This window comes from Eleginops maclovinus, chromosome 12 (genome assembly GCF_036324505.1).
Source record: "Eleginops maclovinus isolate JMC-PN-2008 ecotype Puerto Natales chromosome 12, JC_Emac_rtc_rv5, whole genome shotgun sequence".
Lineage (NCBI taxonomy): Eukaryota > Metazoa > Chordata > Actinopteri > Perciformes > Eleginopidae > Eleginops > Eleginops maclovinus.
Genome location: NC_086360.1, coordinates 143,029 through 153,053, shown reverse-complemented (window position 1 = coordinate 153,053; position 10,025 = coordinate 143,029). Strand labels below are relative to the sequence as shown.

The 10,025-nt window shown below is 41.5% G+C and overlaps 1 protein-coding gene across 3 annotated transcripts; it reads right to left on the bottom strand.

Annotated features, from left to right (window-relative positions):
* Positions 1–225: 225 nt before the first annotated feature.
* ppm1f (protein phosphatase, Mg2+/Mn2+ dependent, 1F) lies at positions 226–9,135 on the bottom strand. Of its 3 annotated transcripts, XR_010167002.1 has the most exons (9): positions 9,035–9,135; positions 7,853–8,066; positions 7,160–7,290; positions 4,246–4,448; positions 3,962–4,150; positions 3,191–3,334; positions 2,697–2,790; positions 527–2,425; positions 226–424 (listed from the first exon to the last, which is right to left on the bottom strand). XR_010167002.1 is itself a non-coding variant. In XM_063897835.1 (8 exons), exons 2-8 carry the CDS (start codon positions 8,014–8,016, stop codon positions 2,040–2,042), a joined length of 1,311 nt encoding a protein of 436 aa, XP_063753905.1. In that variant the 5' UTR covers positions 8,017–8,066; positions 9,035–9,135; the 3' UTR covers positions 226–2,039. The 3 variants fall into 3 exon arrangements, 2 of the variants coding, with proteins under 2 accessions (XP_063753905.1, XP_063753906.1); XM_063897835.1 differs by having other exon boundaries at positions 226–2,425; XM_063897836.1 differs by lacking the exon at positions 9,035–9,135 and adding an exon at positions 8,205–8,368 and having other exon boundaries at positions 226–2,425.
* Between the last annotated feature and the right edge of the window lie 890 nt (positions 9,136–10,025).

The following is a 10,025-nucleotide window of genomic DNA, read 5'->3' as shown; positions in this document are numbered from 1 at the left end:
ATCAAGAGAGTATTGATCCTGTTGAGGATTATAAATTCATGAAATGAAAGCAGACAGGATGACTGTTTATGTATGAACAGCTTTGTAAAGTGCAGCAGGTGCAGGCAAGACAGTCAGTGTGACCCCTGGATGTGTTCGGAGGGAGCTGTGGCCCTGTCTCGTTGCAGACCGTATCTGCTGTATGTAAAGTTATCAAAGCTCACATTTGTAAAAATAACAAACAAATGGAAGGAGGTCAGGACTTTACTGTAAAATATCTCAGATGTTTTTGATGTGTTAAAAGCCCAAAGGCATCACACATATTGCTCTGTTTGCTTTGAATACATTTCTGTGAGATTATATTTCCTTTTTGTTTTTTGTTGTCTTCGTGGTTACATTACTTTGTATACATTCATGGTAGATCCTTGTCATGGCTTAGTTAGTCCTGAAAAAAAAAGATGCATATTATTGATTATGCATTACGGGGTTGAGGTGAGAAAAGCATCCTACAGGAGACCAGGCTGAAGGTTAAAGCTCACTCATATACCCAGCATGTCCGACATGTTCTTTTGCAGATTCTTCACTTGCATGTTCTTGAGCTTACTGCACCTTTAGCACAAAAGAACACATCAGCTCCTTTGAAAGGATTTAGATTTATTCACGTTGGTGTAAAATATTAAATAGTATGTAAAATCTTCTTTTTAGAAATACACTATATTACATCTCAAATCCTAACAGAAATATCAGACATGACAAAGAACGGTTAAACAGTGTAAATACACAGGAGCCAAAAGGGTGTGATTTAGTAAATGAGTTGATACTTCTTTACCTCAGCATGTATTTAGTTGTATATGTCACTTTGATTCAAAACAAACCATTTAACTATTCCCAAATAATACAGCTGGGGCCAGTTACAAAGTCTACTGAATAAATACAAGTTTTTTTCTAAATACTCACAGCAGAAGAGTACAACTTGGCATAATACATATACTGGTATCATTTCCTCAAGGATGATGGGCGTTACGAGCCTGAAGTTCACAATAGCACTTTTCTGGATTCACTGTCCTGCATGCACCAATAAAAGTATCCACTGAAGCAGAAATGTAAAGTCATCAAAATGATGTCAGTGTGAATCCACTCCTACCTTTTCAAAACAGGCGCTCAAAGATTGTGAGTGAACCAAAAGGTACATTTCAAACAAAAAAAAAAAACATATGGTTAATGCACATAGAACATTTGATATTGACCAACAACAGAAATACAGAAAATAAGGACAACAAAAAAAAAGTCATACACCTCTGACTCATGTGCATTCCTGTGCTTTGAGCTGACCTTTTGCTGACCATAATAACACTCACACACACTTAGGAGAGGGTATCAGGGCCAGGTATACACTAAATGAAAACAATGGGAGGGGGAAAATAGCTTCTTTTTTTTGCATTAGTAGCATGTAACAGATGTTAAGAAAAGAGTTTAAATGTTGAGAATACATTCGAACATTAACTTCATTACGTCTGAGTTTAGTATAAAGTTGATATGACACAAAGAAGAAATGTGGAAAACAGTGGAGAACAGTCATTTGCACATATACTGTAAGTTTGACCATATTCTAATTTTTTTTTACTATATTCCTCTTATTATTATTTTCCCTAATACCAGGAGTTAACAACCTTTACTGATGAAGGAGCCATCTGCCTCTCCTCCACGGAACCCTAACCTAGCATGGATGTCTGGCTGCTGGAAACTTGCCCTTCGTCACTCAACACATACATCTCTGGAAGAAATCAAGAGACCATTCCACATTTTTCTTAAATCTTAATCACTTCATCTATGAAAGCCAATCTATTCCAGTGTCTGTTGAATTCCAACACAGAGAAAGGTTGTCAGTAGTTTATAGAATACAATCAAAAAAATACATGCCTATAAATAGTCAAGCAAGAGAAATTGATAATGCTGCAGTGGTCTTTTAATTTTTTCCAGAGCTGTATATATATTCAAACTATCTTGTAAAGCAGGACAAAGAGTGACTCAACCTTGCTGTGTTTTTGTAATAAGCTCTGTCAGTCTGCAGGATGTCCGACAGATACTGTGGAGGAAAGTGCCGGTCCAGTGATGGAGTTCTGAACCAGCAGTTGCTCTGGTGGGCACAGGAACACGAGCATCACGGTGATGTTGTCACTAGAGCCCGCTGCCTTAGCGTGGGCCACCAGCTGCTGAGCCACTCTCGCACCCACAGTCTCCTCAGATCGTTCCAGCGGAGCGTCTCGCCCACCCTCAGGGTCCTCAGACTGCCTGAGAGCATCTAGGACTAGTTGTGGGACTTCTGAAGGTTGTACTGCATCAAAAAAGCCATCGCACGCCAGCAGCACATAGTCCTCATCCCCACTCAGCTGGGTGGTAAAGCTGTCAGCCTCTCCGGACACGTAGGGCTTCTGGTCAAAGTCACCTGCAGGAGGGATGTGGATTGGTTGGACAGCTTCAGCTAAACACAGCTGCACCTCCTCAGACAGACTCCAGGCCTGAGAGCTTATCTTACTTTCTTTGCTAAAGATTAATCAGTGTCAATAATGACCCATTTTGATGAATTTATAGTGTAATTTACAGATTTCCAAAGTGTCCACAAGAGGGAGCCATTGTCTGCAGAACATGTGTTATTATTCCTATTCATACAGACTGGCTAATATAATATTAACCTGAATGCAATTTTTCTGACTCACCTATAGCTCTGGATACAGCATAGGTTCCATTCACACGCCAGCAACCCATAAAGGTGACACAGCCACCGAGATCCTCAATCCTCTGTTTCTCATCCTGGGGAGGACAGGACAAAAGAGACCTCAAGACTTCGGAGCTGTCCAATGCTCAATGGATCATCTATCAAGGTTTAAGATGCTGTTAGACTCTAACAGCATCTTAAACATCCCCCTCCACATCATTTTGACAAAATAAACGAGGTGCATCTGAACATCTATTGCAAAATAATCAGACAATCAGCCCCAATTCTATACAGAGATGAGGTCTAATCTCTCTTCTAGACTCCATGTGCCTCAGAACTTCATTCTGTTATATCCCTGTGAATTCATCATGTGATGTTTCCTGACGTTCCCGGTTGGGGAGTTAACACTCAGAGAACTGAACGTGTGTGTACGTGTGTGTGTGTGTGTGTGTGTGTGTGTGTGTATGTGTGTGTGTGTGTGCATCATTCCCACACCTCTCTGTCTGGTTTATGGGGCTCCATGAGCGTAACAGCTTGTCCCTTTCTGACCAGTGTAGCCTGAGAGTCTCCCAGCCAGGCCACAGTCAGCTGCTGTCCCAGGATCAGCACGGCCACGCCTGTAGTGCCGCTCCGCAGACGCTAACAACACACACAACACACACATTATCTCATAGCAGGAGAGAGACTCAGCATGCAGAGGTGGGTCCTCGCCTCCACACTGCCTACACATGTTGGATAAAGAGAGGTGGCTTTATGTGAACACAAGTGGAAACCGTTATGGTGCAACAAAGACATTGTTATCATAATTGTTGTATGGAAAATGACGCAGATGGATAGAAAAGGAAGTTCAATATCACAACCACATAACAAGATTTATGGATATTTTTTTGCACTGATTTATAGCAGGGCTGTCAATCCATTCAAATATTTAATCGCGATTAATCGCATGATTGCCCATCCCATTTTTTATCTATTCTAAATGTACCATATTTCACTTGTTTTGTGAGTGGACAAATATGATTGCATTGTAATAAATAAAAAATGTTTATTAATAAACAATGTTTATAAACAATGTTTATTATAAGCATTGTTTATAAACATTTATAATAAAACATTATTTATAATATATATATATCACTCCCAAAGGGATCTAAAGATGTAACGGCAGCTCCGACAGGAAAAAATATTGATGAATAAAATAATAAGAGACATACCCAACTGATAAGAATGAAAGCAATTCAAAGAGGAGCTATAAGCGTAGGTTACCTCTCTCTTGGCTTTGCCCCTGAACATGTGGTCTGTGTGTGTGAAGGCTCGCTTCAGGGCAGTGGCTGGGTCACTCTGCAGGGTGTCCTGTTGACTCAGAACCACATGGAGGTGCGTGGCAGCGTAGGTAGCAGCGTCCACCCCTCCGTGGCCGTCAAACACAGCGTAGTAGGCACATTGCTCTCTGTCCTGGATATAAAAATAGTATTCATAGTATACGTTTATTTTTTTAATAAACCATGAAGAATGTATTTATTTATTGATTTGCATTGAAGGTCTCGTACCTTGAAACCAAACAGCTGGTTGAACTCAGCCAGGGCCAGGTGTTTGTCCTCCATCTTCCTCCTCGTGTTCTTGATAGCATGGACAGAGCAGTGGAGGAAGCGGGCATGGGAGGGGGGGGGCTCGGGGAGGTTTTGATGCCACGCCAGCGCCACACTTATAAGTTTGTTGAGGAAAAGACGTTGGACTGCCTCTGACTGAAGCACTGGAGGGAAGATACAACTAAAAAACATAAATCAATCACAGTCTCATGGCTTTCATATCCGCTACTGGAAATATAATACAATACATGACAGATGATGGAGAAGCAAACACAAGAGCAGCTGTTCAAGGACTCCATTTATACCGTAATGCAGGTAGCATAGGGAAAATCAGGGTTATTAAATTAGAAAGAGTGTTTGGGGAGGATAAATTAAGAAATTAATATGACGTGTCGCAATGAGGTCTTGATCACTCTATTGCTGAGGAACCTGAATAAAAACGGTTGTTTGAAGGAAGTTGTTTTGCAGCAACATAAACAGTTGAGGAATAATTGACCTTTTTAACTTCCTAATAAAAGAACATTATGCAAACAATAATAAAGAAAAGTATGATTGAGTGAGGAGCTGCAGCTGCGGGGGCGTAAGGTGAGTGTTTTCAGGATCAATAAATTCAAAACTCACACGGCCCGGGAAGTGGTCTGTCTGAGCAAACAACATATTCAACTGTTTAAGGCACACTGTTTTCATTGTTACTGTAGAGAAAAAATAATTCCTCATCTGCCAGCTGTTCAAACTAAGAGTGAACACGCAGTCTCTGTTCATCTTTATTCTCCAAAAACTAACGCATAAACTAACTATTTCAATTGAATGAATAGAAATGTAATGCTAATAAATACAGTATCTCACAAAAGTGAGTACACCTCTCACATTTTTTGTAAATATTGTATTATGTCTTTTCATGGGACAACACTGAAGATATGACAATTTGATACAACGTAAAGTAGTCAGTGTGCAGCCTATATAACAGTTTAAATTTAATGTGCCCTCAAAATAACTCAACACACAGCCATTAATGTCTAAACCGCTGGCAACAAACGTGAGTACACCCCTAAGTGAAAATGGCCAGATTGTGCGCAAAGAGTGTCAATATTTTGTGAGGCCACCATTATTTTCCAGAGCTGCCTAACTCTCTTGGGCATAGAGTTCACTAGAGCTTCACAGGTTGCCACTGGAATCCTCTTCCACTCCTCCATGATGACATGGAGCTGGTGGATGTGAGAGACCGTGCGCTCCTCCACCTTCCGTTTGACGATGCCCCACAGATGCTAAATAGGGTTTAGGTCTGGAGACATGCTTCACCAGCCCATGACCTTCACCCTCAGTTTCTTTAGCAAGGCAGTGGTCATCTTGGAGGTGTGTTTGGGGTCGTTATGTTGGAATACCGCCCTGCGGCCCAGTTTCCGAAAGGGAGGGGATCATGCTCTGCTTCAGTATGTCACAGTTCATGATGGCACTCATGGTTCCCTCAATGAACTGTAGCTCCCCACAGCCGGCAGCACTCATGCAGCCCCAAACCATGACACTCCCACCACCATGCTTGACTGTAGGCAAGACACACTTGTGTTTGTACTTCTCACCTGGTTGCCGCCACACACGCTTGACACCATCTGAACCAAATAAGTTTACCTTGGTCTCATCAGACCACAGGACATGGTTCCAGTAATCCATGTCCTTAGTCTGCTTGTCTTCAGCAAACTGTTTGCAGGCTTTCTTGTGCATCATCCTTAGGAAAGGCTTCTTTCTGGAACGACAGCCATGCAGACCAATTTGATACAGTGTGCGGCGTATGGTCTAAGCACTGACAGACTGACCCCCCCACCCCTTTAACCTCTGCAGCAATGCTGGCAGCAGTCATACGTCTATTTTCACGAGACAACCTCTGGATATGACGCTGAGCATGTGCACTCAACCTCTTCGGTCGACCATGGCGAGGCCTGTTCTGAGTGGAACCTGTCCTGTTAAACCACTGTATGGTCTTGGCCACCATGCTGCAGCTCAGTTTCAGGGTGTTGGCAATCTTCTTATAAACTAGGCCATCTTTATGTAGAGCCACAATTCCATTTTTCAGATCCTTAGAGAGTTCTTTGCCATGAGGTGCTATGTTGAACTTGCAGTGAGCAGTATGAGAGAGGGTGAGAGCGATAACACCAAATGTAAAACACCTGCTCCCCATTCACACCTGAGACCTTAGAACCCTAACGAGTCACATGACACCGGGGAGGGGAATGGCTAATTGGGCACAATTTGGCCATTTTTTCACTTAGGGGTGTACTCACTTTTGTTGCCAGCAGTTTAGACATTATTGGCTGTGTGTTGAGTTATTTTGAGGGCACAGCAAATGTACACTGTTATACAAGCTGACTACTTTACATTGTATCAGAGTGTCATATCTTCAGTGTTGTCCCATGAAAAGATATAATACAATATTTACAAAAATGTGAGGGGTGTACTCACTTTTGTGAGATACTGTACATGTATTTATTATTATAAAATAGTTACAGGTAGTATGTATCATGATGGACAAGGAGAATCAAAACACTGACTGTTGGAACTTGAAATCTCTTCAATAGGTTGAATGTAAAAGTACAGCAGAGGAAAGAGAGATCCTTTAAAAGTTATTTTAAGATTGTGTTCTGGTGTTATGAAGGGCTGTAAAAACACTCCATTTTTTTGTTTAAAAAAAGATTCTTGTTTTCATGGCACAAAAGGAGAAACAACAAGAACAAATGTTTACTCTAAACATAGTAGGAGAACCCTGACATTAGCGCATCTCTAGTCCCGGGAAATCCCCATTAGAGAAACACTTCAATATAACAGTACGTTTCAACAGCACCACAAACTGCAGCCTCCAAAATGAGCATCAAATCAAACCCACAGACGACTGGCTGTTCCTCCTCTGGGTGGTCCTCAGCCTCCTGGGGGCAGTGAAAAGGTGAAAGGTCATCCTGCAATACCTGGGACAGCGCTGTCTGGCAGAGGAGGGCACTGAGGCCTGCAGGAGCCCCCCTGAACACACAGAGACAGGCAGGGATGCATGGTGGGTATTTTGTCGACATCCAAACAGAAACTCTCCCTTCTCCTTTACAGAATTGCATTCTTGTTGCAGAACAACACTGGGCGTAGGAAATAGGAAATGGGGATAACAATAGTGTTTCTTCAGACGGGATATGAAGTCTTGGCAGAGTATACTTCTGAAGACAGACATGAGCAAAAGCAAGAACAAACAGTCCAATGGTTCTTGTTCTTGCTTTACAAATGTTTGCTAAAACATTTCGAGGTGCAAGTAAATAAGGAATGAGACAAAAAAAAGGCTCATTCTCACTAGTTTAATAGTCTACCCTGCTTCTAGGCTGAAACCCTGAATGAGCAGGGCAGGAGCAGAACTGTTGGGAATGTGAAGAATGCAGCCACACACACAAGATTGGCAGACAGGTAATAGCACCAATATAGGCTATTACATATAATAACAACCTACAAATAATAGGTTAAAGTAAAAATAAAAATTGACGTTCAACAGAATGTTTTATTTTGATACGTATATGTTTCTCATACAAGCGTGTTGTCATACCTGGCAGCCAGAAGCCTCAGGCCCAGCTCCAGGCTCTCTCCATGCAGCTCCTCCAGACAGGCTGTGCTGCTCAGGGGGGTGACGGGCAGCGCACTGCCTGCCTCCAGAGCAGCTGGGAACTCCTCCACAAACCTCCCCAGGAAGCACCTGGCCGCCTCCTCCATCCAACTGACTGCAGTAAGCTCTGAGGGGGGCCACAGTTAACCGTGGAGACCTTAAAAGGCAGAGAGCGCAGTGGTGATGGGGGTTGGGGCTCAATGACACAGCAAGCAGCAGCTTGTAGGCGGTTAACAACACGGTTCCTCGATCGACTCAAAAACATACTTTCAAAACAATAAACCGAACAACTTACAATGTGCAGCGGACATGTAGAGCTATCGTATGTGTTGAAGAAGGAACCCTTAATGGTCCCACAGAGGGGAAACACATTTTACATCTGACCTATCCTAGTGTGAGCAGCAGTTGGCTGCCTTCCGGTTCCCAAGCCAAGTCCCTACGGACTTCACCACCACAGCCCTGTGTATAAAGGGCCATGCATCAGCCCTGTGGTGTGTGTGTGTGCATGCATCAGTCTGAAGTACTTCGTCGAAACAGATGTTCTTTAAGAATGTGACTGCTAAAGGCACTTTGTGATTTTAACGCTAGCTCAGTGAAACAATACAGTTTTGTTGCGTTTTTCTTCTACACGGATACAGATACACTTTTATGTACACTTTACAACTGCTATGAAGTTAAGGAATTGTGTTTCTTTAATGAGTGATTTTAAGGCTGTTTCAGTGTGTATGTCTGTTCTTACTGTGTGTGTAAATGCATCAGTCCTGTGTGTGTGAGTGAACTGTGTGTGTAAACAACATCACTAGAGGCACGTGCTCGCAATCTACGCGGTTTGGCATGTTGTCTACTACGCTTTCCCAGAAGTAACGTGAGTTTACGTGCTGTTATTTTCCCTAGTGTGGACGACACTGTTCGCGTGCACACTGACATGCACTCAGCAGTAGAACATTAGGCTACATTAAATTATATACATTATTATTATTGGCTACATTACTTTAGAAATATTCCCGACCAGTAGGGTGCAGTTTGTTAATGCTAAATTGAACCAGCCTGAAACATTTAATTATTTTTTAGCACAGTCACGCCTAAGGGACAGAGCGAGTTAAAGAAAAGTTCACACACACTAACCTGCTGGAAGACGTGGTGTTGAATAACTGGTGCTAGTATCACTATCAGTAGCTGTAAGGTGTGGTGGAGCCGTTTCCGGCAGGCTTCCGGGTTTCCGTACGCAGCCCCTCCCACAAGTCTGCTTCCGCTGGAGATTTAAAGGGCCATGCCAACATTTAGACAAGGCATAACATGTGTACATGGGACCATAAAGGGAAAGAAAGGATTTCAAACCTAAAAGAAAAGGCTCAGAATCTAATGGCACAAAAAAAAAAAAAAAAACGATTAAAATGTCAAAATATAAATAAAAGTGAAATCATAATAAAATTCAACCTGGATACAGTTTTAAAATACTTATTTTTAGTTTGAAAACATAATTACATTTTTTATAGTTCAGGATCAAAACTTTCAAAAACATTTTATTCTTTTGAATGATCAAATATTTTGGCCCAAATTTACCGAGCTGAGCCACGGGGGATTTACAGTGGTGTGCAAAACTGTTTGCCCCCTTCCTGATTTCTTATTTTCTTGCATGTGTGTCACAATTTAATGTTTCAGATCAAACAAATTTAAATATTAGACAAAGATAACACAACCAAACACAACATGCAGTTTTTAAATTGTGTTTCTTATTAAGGGAAAAGTAATTGAGATCTATCATTCTGGAAAAGGTTATAAATCCATTTCTAGAGCTTTGGGACTCAAAAAACAGCAACTGCATTTTGTGTTTACTTGTGTTATCTTTGTCTAATATTAAAATGTGTTTGATGATCTGAAACATTTAATTGTGACAAACATACAAAAAATAAGAAATCAGAAAGGGGGCAAACACTGTAGTTGATTGTAATCTGCAACCGCAATGTAAGATGACGACAAATTTCCCCCTTTAACATTTGTATTTCTGTAAAAATTAAATGATTATGTTTTACAGATAGCATGAGAAAAGTTCACGTAACCATGTTGTCTCATAGTGTGTAAGCCTGCCTGGCTGATCTATGTGGACATCATTTTT